Source organism: Nicotiana sylvestris, chromosome 12, assembly GCF_000393655.2.
Source record: "Nicotiana sylvestris chromosome 12, ASM39365v2, whole genome shotgun sequence".
Classification (NCBI taxonomy): Eukaryota; Viridiplantae; Streptophyta; class Magnoliopsida; order Solanales; family Solanaceae; genus Nicotiana; species Nicotiana sylvestris.
Window position 1 is genome coordinate 14,243,605 of NC_091068.1, and position 20,487 is coordinate 14,264,091.

Genomic DNA, 20,487 nt, shown 5'->3' on the forward strand with positions numbered 1-20,487 from the left:
ACTTTAATCCCGAGACTATTGTTGAATGGAGGCGTGAGCGGAGTCCGGACAGACCCGAATATATTTTCAACTATATGTTCTGGTCATTTAAACTAGCAATTGATGGTTTTGTGCATTGTCGTCATGTTATTTCCATAGACGGTACTCATGTCTATGGAAAGTATGATATTAAGCTTTTGATTGTAGTTGCAGTAGATGCCAACGGGCAAATATTTCCACTAGCTTCTGCCATATGTGCCAACGAAAGCGAAGAGACATGGACGCTTTTTTGAACCACTTGAAGCAGCATGTTGTCAAACAGCGTTCAGGTATTTGTCTAATATCTGATCGGCATGGTGGTATTTTAAATTTTGTACGTTACTTTCCTGAATGGTAGGAACCATATGCATACCACCGTTACTGTGTGCGTCACCTGAAGGCCAATTTCCAGAAGAAATATCCTGACAAGGCCTTGCATGACTTAATGTGGATGGCTGCAACTGAGCACCAGAAGTGCAAATTCACGAGGCGCATGGAAGCGATCCGGCAGTTAGAACCACAAGCCTATACTTGGTTGATGGGGCATGAGCTTCACATATGGACATTGCATGATGATGGCGGCAGACGATGGGGAGCCCTCACTACAAACGTGTCGGAGTCATTCAACGGCTTGTTGAAGTCTGCTCGTGGTCTGCCTGTCACTTCCATAGTCTGCATGACATTCAAACAGAGTGTAGAGAGGTTTGTTGAAAGGCATGTATCTACATCAGCATTGATGGACAGGGGTGTTCAATTTATGCCAATACCCATGAGAAGATTTAAAAGGTCCAGGAGGCGAGCATAGTGGCATTCATTTCTTCAGTACGATCATGAACAGGGTATTTTTGAAGTTAAGACCGCTATCCGTAGACACCGTGGGAATAATCTACAGACAGTGAATGAAAATAGAAGGTTGTGTTCATATGGGAAATGGACCATATACCACATGCCGTGCGCACATGCGTTGAAGTGTTTTCAACAAGTTGTATATGGGGCAAAAAACTATAGTGATAGGCAATACAGTGTTGCTGCATGCATAGACACGTATAGTGGGAAGTTACAGCCATTAGGTGTTGAGCATTATTGGCCGTCGGAACCTTTTAAGATGGTATGTAACAAGGACTATTTGCGCAAGCTGCAAGTACAAAAGAGAACGCGTATACGGAACCAAATGGATGTTGGTGACACCGTTTATCCGCGTAAATGTGGCATATGCTCACAAACAGGACACAACCGTCGTAAATGTCCTTCAGGTGGTGTGCGTGGTGGTGGTAAGCCATCTCCTGGTGCAAGTTCGTCGAATGTACCCAACTATCAAGGATACCCCTAATCTTTTGTTTTGGTATTGTTTTTTGTAATACGTGTTTGTACTTGTGTATGTTGCATTATATATCAAATAAACTTAGTACACATACATGCCATACATGCCAATACATGCCACTTCAATACATGCCATACATGCCACTTCAATTAAAATAAAACATTACTACAGCACAAACACAAACATAACAGGCCAACATAATAAAAATACATAAAATATGAAAAATACACTAAACACATACATGCCAATATTTAGTGTCGGTTGCCATTTATTCTCCGCTCCAACCACTTAAATCGTTCTTCTATTTGTTCTTTTTCTTCTTCTACCTCTTTCAGTTTTGCCTTCACCTCCGCAAGTTCCCGTTTATATTTTTTTTTACATTCCTTTTGTGCTTTACAATTCCATTGTGCTTTTTATTTTTCTTCTCCCACCTCCTTTAGTTTTGCCCTCATTTCTACAATAATTCTATCGCTTTCTCTTTGTGTTTCCCGTTGGCATAAACACATATTATGAAGAAAATGCAGTTGTTCTCTGTAGCATTCCTGATAACATGGTTCATCAACCCATTCCTCAAAATCACAAATAGGTTCACCGGGAACCTTGTATAACTGGTTCATACAGCACCAGTAGCGGCGTCCAACTTCACCACCGTCCCAACAATTTTGCATCGAGCATTCTTTTCCATAGTTGCACTTTGGTGGACGAAGAGGTTGAGCCATTTAATGAAATATTTGCTTTTAGTAAAAACCTTACTTTTAATGAAATATTTGCTTTTACTAATTTTTGAGCAAACAAAATAACTATAATGAGGCCTCTATTTATAGGCGAGATTTAATATATAAAGCGTGGTATAGTACTGCGTTTTATGGAGTTGTCTTGTCGTTCTGAAAAAAGATTAAAACCCTGTGAAAAAAGCTGCTTTATTGCAGAAAATTTTAATATATAAAGCGTGGTATAGTACTGTATTTTATGGAGTTGTCTTGTCGTTCTGAAAAAGATGAAAACCATGTGAAAAAAGCTGGTTTATTACAGAAAAATTTAATATAATGCGTGGTATAGTACTGCGTTTTATGGTTTTAGTTATCCTTTGTGCAGTGATGGTTTTAGTTTTACTGTTTGTTTTTGTGTTACGTTTGCAATGTTTGTGTTTCTTGTGTAATATTTAAGTAAAATTGTTGTTCAAACGCAATTAAAATAAAAATGTTGTTAAAAGATAATTGTTACCATTATTTACATAATGCACTATTTACACAAACTAAAAACATAAGTAAATCAGTGAGTCCCGCAGCCTGTGTGCTTCAGTGCTGCTGCCGGCCTAAGTCGCATCCCCTGTCGTCCGGGTACACTATCTGGATCATCGTCATCAAGCCGCCTCTTTATGTGAGGATGTGCAGCAACATCGACACCACAGCTAGCAGGATCAGAAGAATATGTCGTCGGGTCGTCAGTAACCTACAAAACAAGTAGTAATCTTAGCATGTGAAAAAGTATATTTGTATTGTACGTGTTGAGTCAAAAATTATTTTCTCACCGTGGTCTCGTCGGCTGCCTGAGTATATGCATCCATGGTATCATCATCAAAGCATGTAGTGGCCTCAAAGATGGGCTGGGACAAAACATACATAAGAAAGTTAAAAATTAATTAATGTCAGCTCATTAAGGAAAAGAAAACAAATTGAAATTTTAAAATAATACAAACATACCTGCCCCGGTGGTAGATCCGCATCAACCGCCGGGGATGAGGCATAACTCAACCTGCGCCCGCCATCCACGTCCCGGGTAGGCTGATCCTCAGCTGCGGTAGATGGGCATGCAAAGTACTGGTCTACATCCCCGTCGAATGTACCCGTGATCGACAATGCTCCTTGTAAGCACGTGATTTTTGCCCTATATGAGAATTACTCCCAAAAAATTCAAAATAAAATAATTTTCCTTGGTGTGCAATTTTGTGATATTTTTATGATATTTTTGGATAATTATTTGTATTTGTCTGTACATGTTTAGTTGTTAAATTAATAAAAAATACAAAAATATGTCGCATTTTGCATGTAGGATGTAATTCTACAATTGTTAGTAATTAAGTTTGTTTTACAAAAATTGAAAATTACAAAAATAGGCATCTTTTGCATTTTTAGCATTTAATGTCCAAATATACAATTTTATGCTTAATTATTATTTAATTGTGCGTTAATTGTTATTGGGAGTTAATTTGCGCTTTTATAACTTAATTTAGTTCTTAATAATAATTTAAGTATTTTTTATAATTTAGTTTTAGAAAAATAAAAGAAGACCAGAAAGCAAAAATACAAAGAAAAATCGGATTGGGCCACTTCTTCAATTGTAAGCCACAGGCCCAAAATATTGTCCAACCTTCCTCATGAACCGGTCCATTTCAAACCGGGTCGACCCGGTCCGCCCCATAACCCCAATACCCAACCCCTCTACATTTTTCATTTTTGTCCAACACAAAACAAAACAAAAACCCAAACCCTAAAACACTAAACCAATCCGCCCCGCCCCCCTTCTTTCTCTTCATCTTCTCTAACCTCCAAGCCCCACCTCCCATGGCTGCCTCTTTCCCTCCATCCTCACGTCCAAGCAGTCCGCCATCGTCATCTTCTGCTTTGTCATCACCATGTTCGCCATTGCTGCATCTTTGTCGTCAACCATCATCCATGGCTGCCATGGCTAGTGCATCCATCGATGCCACGGCTGCGTCTTTAATGCCCATGGCTTCTACTGTTCTTCACCTCCAGCTGCTGCTGCTTCTGTGTTCAACCTCGCCTTCCATGGCCGACTGTGTCGTCGACTAAACGACCAGCTGCTTCACTACAGTCTGTCGACCAGCTCTACTGTGCCGCGATGCTGCTTTGCCATGTTGCTGCTGCGACTACGCGACTGCTGCTACTTCCTCGCCACGGCAGCTGCTTCTGCTTTCTTCTCCAACTGCTCCCCGCCGCTTCTGCTGTTGCTTCATCTTCTTCGTTTCGTCAAAGTTCGAGGGTTTTTCGTTGAGTCGAGGTCCGGTACGTCGAGTTTTCTGTCCGAGTTTTCCATTTCCGTTCGTCGTTGGTCATTCCTAGTTAGTTGTATTTTGAGTTCCTCCGTATTTTGTTTTTGATATTCTCAAATCTAAAATCGGTAAATGTTTGTTTTATTCATTATTTTGTGAATTTTTCAGTTTGTTTCATGTTTGTTTCATTGTTCTTATTTATTGTTTAGGTAAAAGTTGTTAGTTTAATGTTGGTTAGATACAAATTGATGTTTAATTAATTATCTCTTCAATTTGTTTCATGTGTTTTATGTATTTTTCAGAAATTGTTAATATTGTTAAATTCAAGTTTAAGTTCATAATTGTTTCTTCGTCAATCTTGTTATTTGTCTAAAAGAATTTAGTTGTAATAGGGACATATGTTGGTTTAATCGTTTGAATCCGTCATGTTTGTTGTCTAAAATGGATTTAATTCATGTTCATCTTGGTTTGAAGTTCATTTTAATCCAGTGATTTAGTGTGAGTTTATGTTTTGGTTTTTGTTCGTTGATGAATCATGTATTGTGTTGTTAATATTATTGTTTCATTGCTCATCCATTTTTGGTTTAAGTTAACCAGGATTGGTTCCCAATATGGTTGATTTATTCACATTAATTTGATGTTGTTCATCTGTGTTCATATGAGTTGTTGTTGAATTTGTTTAAGAAATTGGTCATATTGGCTATATTTTGGTTGAGTTTGATTAATTGATTGGTTATAGTTGATGGGGGTAGTTTGGTAAATCGCAGTACGTGCAGGGGTAAAATGGTAATTGCAATAAGGTCGGAGGGGTAGTTTGGTAATTGAACATTTTGAATAATTCTTTATGTTAAGCATGGGGGACAAAATGTAATGGGATGGGGTTTGATATAGTTGTTTAATATAAATGGGGGACAAGACAAAATGTAGTGGGGGGAATATGGTAATTATTTATGGTAGGCATGGAGGACAAGAAGTAATGGGTTGGGTTGATATATTTGTTTAATGTAGTGGGGGATTAGTGGGAAGATAATGGGTTTGGTAGGAGAAAGTATGGTTTTATTAATGGATTAAAGGGTTTGGGATGGAAAATAAATAAGAGGTCTTGAATCAGATTTTAGGAGGAGAATAAGAAAAAGAACGGACAGAGAAGAATAGAGAGAATAAGAGAGAGAAAAAAAGAGCTGAATATTTAAGAGAAAAAGAAAAATTCCGAAAAATATTTAAACTTTCAAATAAAAAAAAACTAAAAAAAATCTTCTGCTTTCTTTCATTGTTTGAAATAAGCATTAATTGTTGTTGTTTCATAAAAGCTTGAAGCTTTTGTTTTGGGATTACTACTCCACCGGTCTGTTCCTGGGTTGCAACTGTTGCTGGACTGTTATTGCTGTGCTGTATTGTTATTACTGCTGCTGATTCTCATCTTCATCTTCTTTTGTTTCCAATATCAGGTACAAAACTGACACGCTGATTATTGTAAACTGAAACAGGAAGCATGAATACGAAAATGAAGAGTTGAATTCTAAATTTACTTTAATTATATTCTGAAGTTTATTTGAATGTATAAATTATTTAGCTTGCAAAAATCAGAATCATGTAGTTATTTAATACATATAGTGGAACATCCGTCGATAGCTTAACGGATGAACTATCTATATATCGCCTAAAAATAAATAAATGGTGTAGTAACTCTGCCGAGTAAAAAATCTAACGAATAGGCCATCTAGTAGGAACTTGGTAGAAATATTTTTTAGTTAAATAATATTGGTTAATTTCAGCATGTAAATGGTCTAGGATTAAAATTAGATTGCTAAGTTTTTTTTTCTAATTTGACAAACTGAGAGCATGTCTAGTATAATGTAACTAGGTAATAACATGTGAATAAGACGACCCAGGTCTAGTTTTATGTCATACACGTTGGGCCTCGGCCTGCAGTGGCAACGGACTGTCCTGTTTGCATCATTTTCAGATTTTATGAATCATATTCAAAATTCATCTATAACAACTCAAGCATGTAAATAAATTAAGATATTTTCTCTTTTATTTTGTAGAGACAAATTTCAATAGAAAAATGTAGGCATTTTAGGACTGTCCTTTTAAAAATAAAATGAGACGAGCCTCGCTTAATAAAATGTATAGATTGCGGGGCCCTCATAAAATGTTTAATTAAAATTAATTAGACTTCGGGATCAGCCGCTTAGCGAACTTCATGGCTGTCCCCATAAATAATAATACGCTAATCGCTTTAGGCACGATTTTAATAATAATACATTCTTAAACACGGGTGCGCATTTATGCGACCCAAATCCAAATCCCAAAACATTGAATAAAAATACGTTCCGGATCGCGGGTGCATTTTATGTGACGCAATCCAAAGACATGTTTTTAAACGATGTTCACATTCTTTTAAAAAATATAATAATAAAAGCGGCTAAAGGATAAAATTTGCACATAAGTTTATAATACATTATATCAGATAATCAAGCCAACTATAACAGTTGAGCGACCGTGCTAGAACCACGGAATTCGGGAATGCCTAACACCTTCTCCCGGGTTAACAGAATTCCTTATCCGGATTTCTGGTTCGCGGACAGTAATACAGAGTCATGCTTTTCCTCGATTCGGCATTAAAATTGGTGACTTGGGACACCCTAAATCTCCCAAGTGGCGACTCTGAAATAAATAAATAAATTTCGTTTCGATTGTCCTTTAATTGGAAAAACTCCTTGTACCCTCGCGGGGGCGGAAAAAGGAGGTTCCATAGCTTTGGCGACTCTGCTGAGGATAAATGGACCCAGAATCTCTGGTTCAGGGTTCAAGAATTCGAGCTTAAAATAACTGTTATGGTTGGCTTTGTTTGTTATCGGATTTTTTTTTAACGTATTCATGCTTAATGTGCTAAATGTTGCTTTTTACCGCTTTAATATTATCTGAATTGTGCATATAAAACTGCTACGAAACCCTTCTTCCTTCTGAGTCTTCTGAATTTATGGTGAACACGTGCGCGTGGCCCCCCTTTCTGTTAGAAGTCATACCAAATAATACGAAGTTGGGACAAGTAACTAGGCCGGGTAGACTTTCGTGCTCCCGGTATGTTGCCCCCACTTCGGCTCAAGCTGTCCACTTGGGTAAACCATGTCTAAAAGAATATGCCTCAGGTTTTTCACTTAGAATAACTCAGCTTCATGCCGGATCCCTAGTAGGAACAAACGTTGGAGGCTCAACACAGGGGTTGGGTCTGTCTATGACAGGTATACCAAAAAATAAAAATGACCATCCTGATGCATCTTACTTGCTGCTACTTGCGCATTTATTTAATTCGGACTTGTGTGTTGACTGACTTTTGAATATCAGGAATAATATTTTGAAATTGAAAAAAAAAGAAATAGTGGTTAGGGAATTGATTGTTTATTTTTAAAAAAAAAAAACCAACGCCCGAATACCGTTAAAACTCTGCCGAAATTTTGAGAAAATGAAAAAAAAATTGTCATACTAGTTTGTTTTATTAAAAGCAAAAGAAAAATAGAAAAAAAAAGTCGTTGTTCTGTCTTATTTTTAAAAACATAAAAATAAAAAAGGAAAATAGTTTGTCTTCCCCTGAAAAATGACAATGAAAAAAAAAGTCTTATTTTTAAAATAGTTTTTTTTATTTGTTTCTGAAAATGCCAAAATGAAAATGAAAGAGTCGTGCTTGGAAAGTGGTTTTGTTATTTGTTGCTGAAAAAGAAAAAAAAATCCTGTTTTAAAATAGTTCGGTTAATTTGCCCGAACTACACGGGTTTGATTCTCACCGGATGTGAGATACGTAGGCAACCCTCATCGGGTCCAACCCCACCTTTTGCTAAGATAACCAAAAATAAAAAATTAAAAAAAAATATGTCAAAGTTTTAATTTTGTCATAAATAAGTCGGGTGATGCTGTTTTGTCAAAAATAGTCGAATGCTCCCGAAAGGGACGCCGAAAGGCTGACTTTGCATAAACAGCCACTTTTTGGGTCATGTTTAAGATGTGGTCCAGTTGACCCACACAGCCTTAAAAATCTTCGCCCTCGAGGCGCAGGAGGGTCGTGTTTGCAACACCAGGTTTTTATTGTAATTTGAAAAAGAAAAAAAAACAAAGAGACCGTTTGGGCTTTTGGTCAAAATAAGCCGAGCCAGCTTCGGCAGTGTCTTAAACCGTTCTTGCCAAAATAGCCTTAGAGTATCTTTCAGTTGTCGAAAGGTTATTTGCGTAAAAGAATGGACAAGTTTGTAAAGTGTCATGAAATAATCCTCCCCGGCCTCAAAATTCATGTGAAATTTGGAAGGGGCCACATTTGCAAAAATAACCGTTTGGTTGCATTTATCAAACGGAGAAAGGAAGCTGGCCATTTATTTTTGGAGTTTGTAAACCTTTTAATTAGAATATGTGGGTTGTTTGATCTTCGAGTTTGTAGGTCATCTTTAAACCTTTGAAATCCAGTTTGTTTTAATATGAATATTGAAAAAATTATTGTTTATCTTTATTTGGTCCGAACTACGCAAGGTCTGATTCATGCGGGGTCATGATACGTAGGCAATCTCCATAAGATTCGACCACAACAAAAAAAAATAAAAAAAAATGATGAAAAAATGAAAAAAAATCGAAAAAAAGAGAAAAAGAAAAAGAAAAAAAATGTTGTTAATAATGAGGACCGACTGAGTCCATTCTATTCTGTTTTGCTTTGATTCACAAAGAAAGTTAGGTGGTTGGTTTGTAGTAAGCCGTAAATACAAGACCCAGAAGCACACTTTGCGGGGATCAGGCCTAATAACAGAAGCACTCGAATCCTATTGGGACTTGTTGACGGAGGTTGATGATATTGAAGATGGTAATGGTCTTGGTAGTATTGATGCGAAGCTCAGTGGCTAAGATGCCAGTTTTGATAAAGTGGGAGGACGCTCCGTTCCTTTGTTAGCAAGAGAGAAACTTGTGGTGGCTTATTTTGTTGTCATTTCTGTTGACCGGATTATTCTTAGGGTTGTAATCCGGATATTGTCTTGTGTCAAACTTTCTTATCTTCCCATTTGTCATAGCGGTCTGTTTAAGTTTGTCCATGCTATTTTAGGATTTTATTTTGGTTTGTTTTGTTTGTTTTGTTATTCAAACCATTTCGCCGGTAGTCTAACACAAAAGCCGGTCTTTTATTATTTCCAGTCATCTTTTTGTTTAGTCCTCTTATCATTTTTGTTCAGCACCGATTTTAGTGACATGACATGCGCACACAGTTTGGGCCTAATCTTAAAAGTTAATCATAAAACCCCAGAAAGGTGATCAGAGCATTTAAAGGAAATAAGGACGGTTTGAGATTATTCGGAGCTCGAGTCATGTGGAACTGGGGCAAGTAAAGCACAAAGAAGCCCGTTTAAAAGCAAGATTTGCCAAATTGGCATGAGGGTCGTTCATGGTAATAAGAGTGAGAGTGTCGCCCAACGGTGCTTTAGAAATGACAAATTTAAAAGCAAACGTGTGAATATAATTGTCAAGTCCAGCACCATCGGAAGAGACTATAAATCTATGTTCAATTATGTTGTTTGCACTTGGCATGTTTTGAAGACTGGAATGACGAAGGCATTTTGTTCTGCTACCTAAACACTTTATCCTTTGTTACCCCTTTTGAGCCTTATTTATTTTTCTTTCATACCCCTCATTCGGAATCATTAGCAACGACTAGAAAACACAAGCATTACAGGTAAACAAAAAAAAAAGAGAAAAAAGAAAACAGCAAAACGACAAAAGAAAAATGAAAAAAAGAGAGAAAAGAAAAATGATAACAAAAACAAAAGAAAGTCAATTGAAAAAAGAGGAATTGGGAACTACGTTTGACCTGATTCCTCAAAGAGGATACGTAGGCGCTTCACGGCTCGGTCATAGGGTGCATAATGGCCACAATGGTCACAGTGCGCATGGTGTAATAAAAAAAATTAAAAAAAAAATAATTATAAATAAATAATCCCCAACCAAGAAACTGGGGCAAGGGTTGCGCTTGTGGTAAGCAAAATTGGTTCCGAATGTTGTAATTTTAAACCCCAAATTTATTTTGTTTTTGAGTCTTTAATACCCTTTATTTCTAGCCTATCCAAAACCCACATTACGGTCCAAAGAAAGACCTTCTGATCAGTCTTCAAAAGATGTCAAGTCAGACAAATGAGAGTCTTACCGGTGAACATAACATTCTGTTCCAAAGCAGAAAGGACTCTAATCTCCAGCAGAGAGAGTCATACCGGCAACGCTCCAAATTCCCAGCTGGAAAGTGATACAAATGAGAGAGTCTTATCGGTGAAAATCTTCACGGACACCATAAGGCGATGAAAGCTGAGAGAAAAACCAAAATGAGAGAGGCTTGATAGTGAAAATCCTTCGGGCACTACAAGTCGAATAAGATTGAGAATCAGATGGGGAATTGCCAATTGCAGGTCTTGAAAGACGATTGACGGCGGAGGATAGGCCGCAGGTGCATGTCATGACCATTAGAGTCGATATCTGCGTTTGATAGGTTTTTATTTATAGTTTCTTTTGTTAAAGAGTCATCTTTTTCCTTTGTCTTTTTATTCTGTTCCCTTTTATCTTTTCCTTTCATAGAAAAATACCCCAGTAGAGTATGTTTGGTCAGAACAAGTGAGAATTGACTTCAAAATATGCCATCAGCTTTACAATTATGCAAGATGAGATCTGGCTAGTACATCCAAGTGGTATAGTCAGCAAGGAACAAGCGCGAGGCCAGTGTCAAGAAAGATATCATCCCTTGCCAAAATCAAAGGTTATAAACCTCAAGGCCAGGGCCCGTGGACAAATCAAAGAGAGCAATGAGCATGATTTGGGAAATTCTTGCGAGACTAAAAGGTCGGGAAAATGACAGTTTCTGAACTATGCCACAAAAGAAGAGGTTTATCCCCGGCAGAAAAGGATTATCCCCAGCAGATAATATCATCCCCAACAAGTTGTGGAACGCAGAGCAAGAAAGGAGAAAGGGAAAGCCATCCCCAGTAGGAGTATCACAACCAACCACCGCGTTTTAAACTAACAAATTTTGTTTAATTTGAAACAGGTAAAGGAAATGACATTGATGACAAAAATGCATGCCATAAGGGAGACTGTCAAACTGGAGCAGAAAATTTTCCTTTCATTTAGAAAATTTTCTGGAAGTCAGATACCCATTCGGGGTAGAATAAAGATAGCACCAGTCTCAAGGGAAGTGGTCTTTGAACCAGTTTTACCCCCAACATAACAAGTTTTAATAAAAGGAGTTGTATCCCCAGCGGACAGAACCAAAGAGATGAAACTGGTGTTTAGAAAAAGCGAAAGCCATTATCATCCCCAGCAGCTTCCAGAAGAATGAAGCATCGATTTGAAGGGATAAAATTCCCCAGCAGCGTTATCCTCAACAACGTTATCCCATGAAGATAACACTTTTATCCCCAGCAGTGTTGAGAGAAAATAAAAAAACAATTTGAAGGAGGGGAATAAAGGAGACTCCCCCAGTGGTATTATCCCCAGCAAGCAGGCGTCCACCTGGAGAACAAGGAAGAACAATTGAAGTAGCAAGCAGGCCTCCACCTGGAGAACAAGGAAGAACAGTTGAAATATCAGCAAGCAGGCGTCCACCTGGAGAACAAGGAAGAACAGTTGAGATATCAGCAAGCAGGCGTCCACCTGGAGAACAAGGAAGAACAGTTGAGATATCAGCAAGCAGGCATCCACCTGGAGAACAAGGAAGAACAATTGAAGTAGCAAGCAGGCCTCCACCTGGAGAACAAGGAAGAACAATTGAAATACCAGCAAGCAGGAGTCCACCTGGAGAACAAGGAAGAACAGTTCAAGTATCAGCAATCAGGCGTCCACCTGGAGAACAAGGAAGAACAATGGAAGTATTAGCAATCAGGCGTCCACCTGGAGAACAAGGAAGAGCAATGGAAATATCAGCAAGCAGGCGTCCACCTGGAGAACAAGGAAGAGCAATTGAAATATCAACAAGCAGGCGTCCACCTGGAGAACAAGGAAGAGCAATTGAAGAAATAGCAAGCAGGCGTCCACCTGGAGAACAAGGAAGAACAATTGAAATAGCAAGCAGGCGTCCACCTGGAGAACAAGGAAGAATAGTTGAAATAGCAAGCAGGCGCCCACCTAGAGAACAAGGGAATATAATTCAAATTTCAAGGTCAGGAGCCCCCCTGAAGAACAGAATGGCAATTTTTTTTGACATTATTGGTTGAAGTCAGGAGCCCCCCTGAAGAACAGAATGGCGATTTATTTTTGACATTATTGGTTGAAGTCAGGAGCCCGCCTGAAGAGAGGAAAGGCGTTTTTAAAAGTTGTTGAAATCTCGCCAACATAAAGAAAGGAATGGCATTTTTTTAAAAAAAGTTGTTGAAATCTCGCCAACCTAAAGAAAGGAATGGCATTTTATTTTAAAAGTTGTTTGTTTGAAGTCAGGAGCCCGCCTGAAGAGAGGAATGCCGTTTATTTTTAAAGTTGTTATTGAAGTTAGGAGCCCCCCTGAAGAACGGAATGGCGTTTATTTTAAAAGTTGTTTGTTTGAAGTCAGGAGCCCGCCTGAAGAGAGGAAAGACATTTATTTTAAAAGTTGTTTATTTGAAGCCAGGAGCCCGCCTGAAGAACGGAATGGCGTTTATTTTAAAAGTTGTTTGTTTGAAGTCAGGAGCCCGCCTGAAGAGAGGAAAGGCGTTTTATTTTTCAAAATTGTTGTTGAAGTCAGGAGCCCGCCTGAAGAAAGGAAAGGCGTTTTATTTTTAAAAAACAAAAGTTGTTAAAATCTCGCCAGCAAAAGAAAGGAATGGCATTTTATTTTGAAAAGTTGTTGAAATCAGGAGCTCGCCTGAAGAGAGGAATGGAGTTTATTTTTAAAGTTGTTATTGAAGTCAGGAGCCCGCCTGAAGAGAGGAAAGACGTTTATTTTAAAAGTTGTTTATTTGAAGTTGGGAGCCCGCCCATATAACAGAGGAATACGTTTCAGTATTACATTTCAAGCGTTGAAGTTGGGAGCCCGCCCATAAAACAGAGGAATACATTTCAGTATTACATTTCAAGTGTTGAAGTTGGGAGTCCGCCCATAGAACAGAGGAATACATTCAGTCTTTTCATTTCAAGTGTTGAAGTTGGGAGCCCGCCCATATAACAGAGGAATACATTTCAGTATTACTTTTCAAGTATTGAAGTTGGGAGCCCGCCCATACAACAAAGGAATACATTTCAAGATCAAGTCAGAAGACAGTAAAACAGAGGGTTACAACAGGAATCCCCAGCAGGAAACAATAAAAATCCCCAGCACCGGAAAGCAGAAGGTTGCAACAAGAGGTCCCAGCACAAATTCAAGCGCCTGAGTCAAAAGGAAGAAAGGACGCGTCTTGAAAGAAGCGGCTGGAGAACGTTAAATCATGTCCAGCATAACAAATCTGATGAAGAAAGCCGTATCCCCAGAGGAACCGCCGAAAAGCTTAATAAAGAAAGCCATGTCCCCATCGGACCGAACAAAATGATGAAAACTGGTATTCAGAAAAGCAAAGGGCTAGAAGCATCGGAAGAAAAGCACCGGAAGAAACGCAAGCAGAGAAGAAAGCAAGGCAACAAGAACAAATTGCAGTCTAGCCTAGCTTCTTGTTTTCTTTTAAGCACGGCGTAACAAGGAGATCGGTAAGCAGTGGTAATAGCATGCAACAACAGTAACATTGCAGTCCCACGGTAGTCTCAGCTACCAAAACTTTCCGAACTACATTGACCTGATTCTTGTTTAGCCCATGATATGTAGGAAACCTTTGAAGCAAAGGTTCGGTTAAATCTTTTTCAAAAAATGCTTCACACGGAGTACTCGGATGGGCAAAAATCGCTCGCTTTATCTTTGCACGAAAACCCTTCGTGTCTTCGGGCAAAGAGGGGCAGCTGTAAGCACGTGATTTTTGCCCTATATGAGAATTACTCCCAAAAAATTCAAAAATAAAATGATTTTTCTTTGGTGTGCAATTTTGTGATATTTTGTGATATTTTTGGATAATTATTTGTATTTGTCTGTACATGTTTAGTTGTTAAATTAATAAAAAATACAAAAATATATCGCATTTTGCATATAGGATGTAATTCTACAATTGTTAGTAATTAAGTTTGTTTTACAAAAATTGAAAATTACAAAAATAGGCATCTTTTGCATTTTTAGCATTTAATGTCCAAATATACAATTTTATGCTTAATTATTATTTAATTGTGCGTTAATTATTATTGGGAGTTAATTTGCGCTTTTATAACTTAATTTAGTTCTTAATAATAATTTAAGTATTTTTTATAATTTAGTTTTAGAAAAATAAAAGAAGAAAAGAAAGCAAAAATACAAAGAAAAAACGGATTGGGCCACTTCTTCAATTGTAAGCCACAGGCCCAAAAAATTGTCCAACCTTCCCCACGACCCGGTCCATTTCAAACCGGGTCGACCCGGTCCGCACCATAACCCCAATACCCAACCCCTTTACATTTTTCATTTTTGTCCAACACAAAACAAAACAAAAACCCAAACCCTAAAACACTAAACCAATCCCCCCCCCATTCTTTCTCTTCATCTTCTCCAACCTCCAAGCCCCACTCCCATGGCTGCCCCTTTCCCTCCATCCTCACGTCCAAGCAGTCCGCCATCGTCATCTCCTGCTTTGTCATCACCATGTTCGCCATTGCTGCGTCTTCGTCGTCAACCATCATCCATGGCTGCCATGGCTAGTGCATCCATCGATTCCACTGCTGCGTCTTTAATGCCCATGGCTTCTACTGTTCTTCACCTCCAGCTGCTGCTGCTTCTGTGTTCAACCTCGCCTTCCATGACCGACTGTGTCATCGACTAAACGACCAGCTGCTTCACTACAGTCCGTCGACCAGCTCTACTGTGCCGCGATGCTGCTTTGCCATGTTGCTATTGCGACCACGCGACTGCTGCTACTTCCTCGCCACGGCAGCTGCTTCTGCTTTCTTCTCCAACTGCTCCCCGCCGCTTCTGCTGTTGCTTCATCTTCTTCGTTTCGTCAAAGTTCGAGGGTTTTTCGTTGAGTCGAGGTCCGGTACGTCGAGTTTTCTGTCCGAGTTTTCCATTTCCGTTCGTCGTTGGTCATTCCTAGTTAGTTGTATTTTGAGTTCCTCCGTATTTTGTTTTTGATATTCTCAAATCTAAAATCGGTAAATGTTTGTTTTATTCATTATTTTGTGAATTTTTCAGTTTGTTTCATGTTTGTTTCATTGTTCTTATTTATTGTTTAGGTAAAAGTTGTTAGTTTAATGTTGGTTAGATACAAATTGAAGTTTAATTAATTATCTCTTCAATTTGTTTCATGTGTTTTATGTGTTTTTCAGAAATTGTTAATATTGTTAAATTCAAGTTTAAGTTCATAATTGTTTCTTCGTCAATCTTGTTATTTGTCTAAAAGAATTTAGTTGTAATAGGGACATATGTTGGTTTAATCGTTTGAATCCGTCATGTTTGTTGTCTAAAATGGATTTAATTCATGTTCATCTTGGTTTGAAGTTCATTTTAATCCAGTGATTTAGTGTGAGTTTATGTTTTGGTTTTTGTTCGTTGATGAATCATGTATTGTGTTGTTAATATTATTGTTTCATTGCTCATCCATTTTTGGTTTAAGTTAACCAGGATTGGTTCCCAATATGGTTGATTTATTCACATTAATTTGATGTTGTTCATCTGTGTTCATATGAGTTGTTGTTGAATTTGTTTAAGAAATTGGTCATATTGGCTATATTTTGGTTGAGTTTGATTAATTGATTGGTTATAGCTGATGGGGGTAGTTTGGTAAATTGCAGTATGTGCAGGGGTAAAATGGTAATTGCAATAAGGTCAGAGGGGTAGTTTGGTAATTGAACATTTTGAATAATTCTTTATGTTAAGCATGGGGGACAAAATGTACTAGGGTGGGGTTTGATATAGTTGTTTAATATAAATGGGGGACAAGACAAAATGTAGTGGGGGGGGGGAATATGATAATTATTTATGGTAGGCATGGGGGACAAGATGTAATGGGTTGGGTTGATATATTTGTTTAATGTAGTGGGGGATGAGTGGGAAGATAATGGATTTGGTAGGAGAAAGTGTGGTTTTATTAATGGATTAAAGGGTTTGGGATGGAAAATAAATAAGAGGTCTTGAATCAGATTTAGGAGGAGAATAAGAAAAAGAACGAACAGAGAAGAATAGAGAGAATAAGAGAGAGAAAAAAGAGCTGAATATTTAAGAGAGAAAGAAAAATTCCGAAAAATATTTAAACTTTCAAATAAAAAAAAACTAAAAAAAATCTTCTGCTTTCTTTCATTGTTTGAAATCAGCATTAATTGTTGTTGTTTCATAAAAGCTTGAAGCTTTTGTTTTGGGATTACTACTCCACCGATCTGTTCCTGGGTTGCAACTGTTGCTGGACTGTTGTTGCTGTGCTGTATTGTTATTACTGCTGCTGATTCTCATCTTCATCTTCTTTTGTCTCCAATATCAGGTACACAATTGACACGCTGATTATTGTAAACTGAAACAGGAAGCATGAATACGAAAATGAAGAGTTGAATTCTAAATTTACTTTAATTATATTCTGAAGTTTATTTGAATGTATAAATTATTTAGCTTGCAAAAATCAGAATCATGTAGCTATTTAATACATATAGTGGAACATCCGCCGATAGTTTAACGGATGAACTATCTATATATCGCCTAAAAATAAATAAATGGTGTAGTAACTCCGCCGAGTCAAAAATCGAACGAATAGGCCATCTAGTAGGAACTTGGTAGAAATATTGTTTAGTTAAATAATAGTGGTTAATTTCAGCATGTAAATGGTCTAGGATTAAAATTAGATTGCTAAGTTTTTTTTAATTTGACAAACTGAGAGCATGCCTAGTATAATGTAACTAGGTAATAACATGTGAATAAGACGACCCAGGTCTAGTTTTATGTCATACACGTTGGGCCTGGGCCTGCAGTGGCAACGGACTGTCCTGTTTGCATCATTTTCAGATTTTATGAATCATATTCAAAATTCATCTTTAACAACTCAAGCATGTAAATAAATTAAGATATTTTCTCTTTTATATTGTAGAGACAAATTTCAATAGAAAAATGTAGGCATTTTAGGACTGTCCTTTTAAAAATAAAATGAGACGAGCCTCGCTTAATAAAATGTATAGATTGCGGGGCCCTCATAAAATGTATGTATTAATTACTTAGAACTCGGGATCGGCCGCTTAGCGAACTTCACAGTCTTACCCATAAATAATAATACGCTAATCGCTTTAGGCACGATTTTAATAATAATACATTCTTAAACACGGGTGCGCATTTATGCGACCCAAATCCAAATCCCAAAACATTGAATAAAAATACGTTCCGGATCGCGGGTGCATTTTATGTGACGCAATCCAAAGTCATGTTTTTAAACGATGTTCACATTCTTTTAAAAAATATAATAATAAAAGTGGCTAAAGGATAAAATTTGCACATAAGTTTATAATACGTATTATATCAGATAATCAAGCCAAATATAACAGTTGAGCGACCGTGCTAGAACCACGGAATTCGGGAATGCCTAACACCTTCTCCCGGGTTAACAGAATTCCTTATCCGGATTTCTGGTTCGCGGACTGTAATACAGAGTCATGCTTTTCCTCGATTCGGGATTAAAATTGGTGACTTGGGACACCCTAAATCTCCCAAGTGGCGACTCTGAAATAAATAAATAAATCCCGTTTCGATTGTCCTTTAATTGGAAAAATCTCCTTGTACCCTCGCGGGGGCGGAAAAAGGAGGTTCCACACTCCTGACGGGGTGACATCCGATGCTGGCAGAGATAGCTGAAGGTTGTACGAAGGCATGCTTCTGGAAGGCTCATCTACCCGAGGTATATAATCCGACTGATCATCTCCAAGCGCCTCAAATCCAAAGTCCTCATCATGTCCCTCAATAGGTGGGTCGACAGGTGCCTCAACACCCCCTTGCTGGGTACCACCTCCTCGACATCCCCCGCGACCTCGTGGGGCACTCCTCCCTCGTGCCCTATCCCTACCTCGTGGGACACCCCTACCCCGATGGTAGTCCTCTGGCGCTGTATACTGAGCCTCGTGGTCTAACCTCGCGACATCTCTCGCCTGAAACAGGTTCTAACGAGCCAACTGTGCCACCCGTCGGCCATAGTCAACGACTGCAGGGATGTCGGTATGCTTCTGCATCTCCTGTCCCAACTGGTAGAGGTGATGATGCCCAATAGCCTATGAAACATTTAAAATATTAATTAAATAACACTATATCACAATTATACGATATTAATAAGCCAAAAAACATACCAGTGCCTCGTGCCTCCCGGCGTATGGTCTATAGCGCTCGCCAAGTACATGAATGGGGTTCCCGATAATCAGTCGGGTATGACGGCAGTACCATGATGCATACATATGAATAGTGGCCTCCTGGGTAAATGTAGGTGCTGGTGGAATACGGTCAGCTCGCTACTCCTCCCAACTTTGGACCTGCTGCTCTAGCCATCCCATATATATATATCATCCAGCCTGGCACGGTCATCCCGCTGATGGTGTGTAGCCACCCATCCAAGCTCCCCCAGTATAGGCTAGGGACAGTGAAACTGGCGAAGCACATGCTCTGTGGCATGATACTCAACCATATCGAAGAAGATCATCGGGACGGAGGTGCTCCAAAGTAGTCGATCGACTGAGTAATAAACGAGCAGCTGAGCTAGCAACTTGTCGCTCTATGGGGTCCAAATGAACTACCAAATAATAACATAAAAGTGAGTATGGCAACACAACTCAATTTAAAACAAGTAAGTGTAGGTACATATTTACCTGTCTGTCCACCAGCATATCTAGCACATCCCTAATAAGGGGGAGATTATGATGATCATCGGTCCCTCAGTAGTTCCCACGGCGGAGAATCCACCTAGAAGCTAGAGGAAGAAATGGATAAGCCTCACCGGGCGCAAGTGGTGGTAGATGTGGTTGCAACGACATAATCCGCTGCCAGGCCCAAACCTAAGATAAAAGGTTGATGTAAAATTTATGATTCATTTCGACCATATAGAATTCGGAATAATGAACAGAGTATTCGAAAATGTTGTCACATGTAGGAGGGGTAGAAAACAACATATGTCCACCAATGGGCCCATGCTCGACCGGCACATGCTCCTATATAGGTATGCGAGAACAGCAGCACCCTAGCTATACTGGGGTAAAGCATCAAGCTGCTGAAGATGATGGAGAAAGCGCATACTCACGAGACTCCCCGAAGTGTTTGGGAACAAGACACAACCGAAAAACAGGAGCAACGCCAACCACGTGTACCTCTCAATATGGATATCCTCCGTCTCATCCGTAATGTCTGGGTGCAAAACAGCCATATGATCTCTAATGGCTGACAAAGCAACGCGACTGCCCCCAGCGTCACCCTAATGTCTATAACCAGTGAAATACCCCATCATATCCAAAAACTGTGCACGCATCATGGATCTAATGTACTGGGGTAGTGCCACGGCCCATCCATCTACGCGTAGCCCGTATAAAGCCTGAACATCCTCCAGCGTGATGGTGGCCTCTCCAGTGGGCAAGTGAAAAGTGTGCGTTTCCGGTCGCCACCGCTCTACCAAGGCCGTGATGAGAGACCAATCAAGCTGCATCCGTCCAAGCTCAAAAATCGTATAGAAGCCCGTAGCATGTAGGCGTGCGACTACGCGGGCATGGAAAGGATGATCCACGATGAACTCCCACAAATCGTCAGGTCTACTGGGGCGGAGAGCCTGCATCGATAGTTGTCCCTCCCATACAAAGGAGGACCTATGGTCGCCCTGCAACACTAGTAGCTGATCCTCGGCAGGTCCAGGATGCGCAAGCGGAGGAAAGTTCATGTCGTATACTATAATTTAAACAAAATTAATTGTGTGTGTTAGTTTAAGGAATTAAATAATTAATTATATTTAATATTGGACTGAATAATTATGTATGGGTTCCAAGCTCGACATTTGAGGCCCGGTTGCACCAAGTTATCCTTAATTATTACGCGTGTCAATTTCAACATTTTTAGAATTTTGTGAGCTTAATAAATTAAATAATTAATTATATTTAATATTGG

At 38.9% G+C, this 20,487-nt stretch overlaps 2 protein-coding genes across 2 annotated transcripts; one reads left to right on the forward strand and one right to left on the reverse strand.

Annotated features, from left to right (window-relative positions):
• Positions 1–469: 469 nt before the first annotated feature.
• LOC138882702 (uncharacterized) lies at positions 470–1,348 on the forward strand. Its single transcript, XM_070163317.1, has 2 exons — positions 470–736; positions 857–1,348. The coding sequence occupies exons 1-2, from the start codon at positions 470–472 to the stop codon at positions 1,346–1,348; spliced, it is 759 nt and encodes a 252-aa protein (XP_070019418.1).
• Positions 1,349–19,807: 18,459 nt separating this feature from the next.
• On the reverse strand, positions 19,808–20,263 carry LOC138882703 (serine/threonine-protein phosphatase 7 long form homolog). Its single transcript, XM_070163318.1, has one exon. It carries the CDS (start codon positions 20,261–20,263, stop codon positions 19,808–19,810), a length of 456 nt encoding a protein of 151 aa, XP_070019419.1.
• Positions 20,264–20,487: the final 224 nt, after the last annotated feature.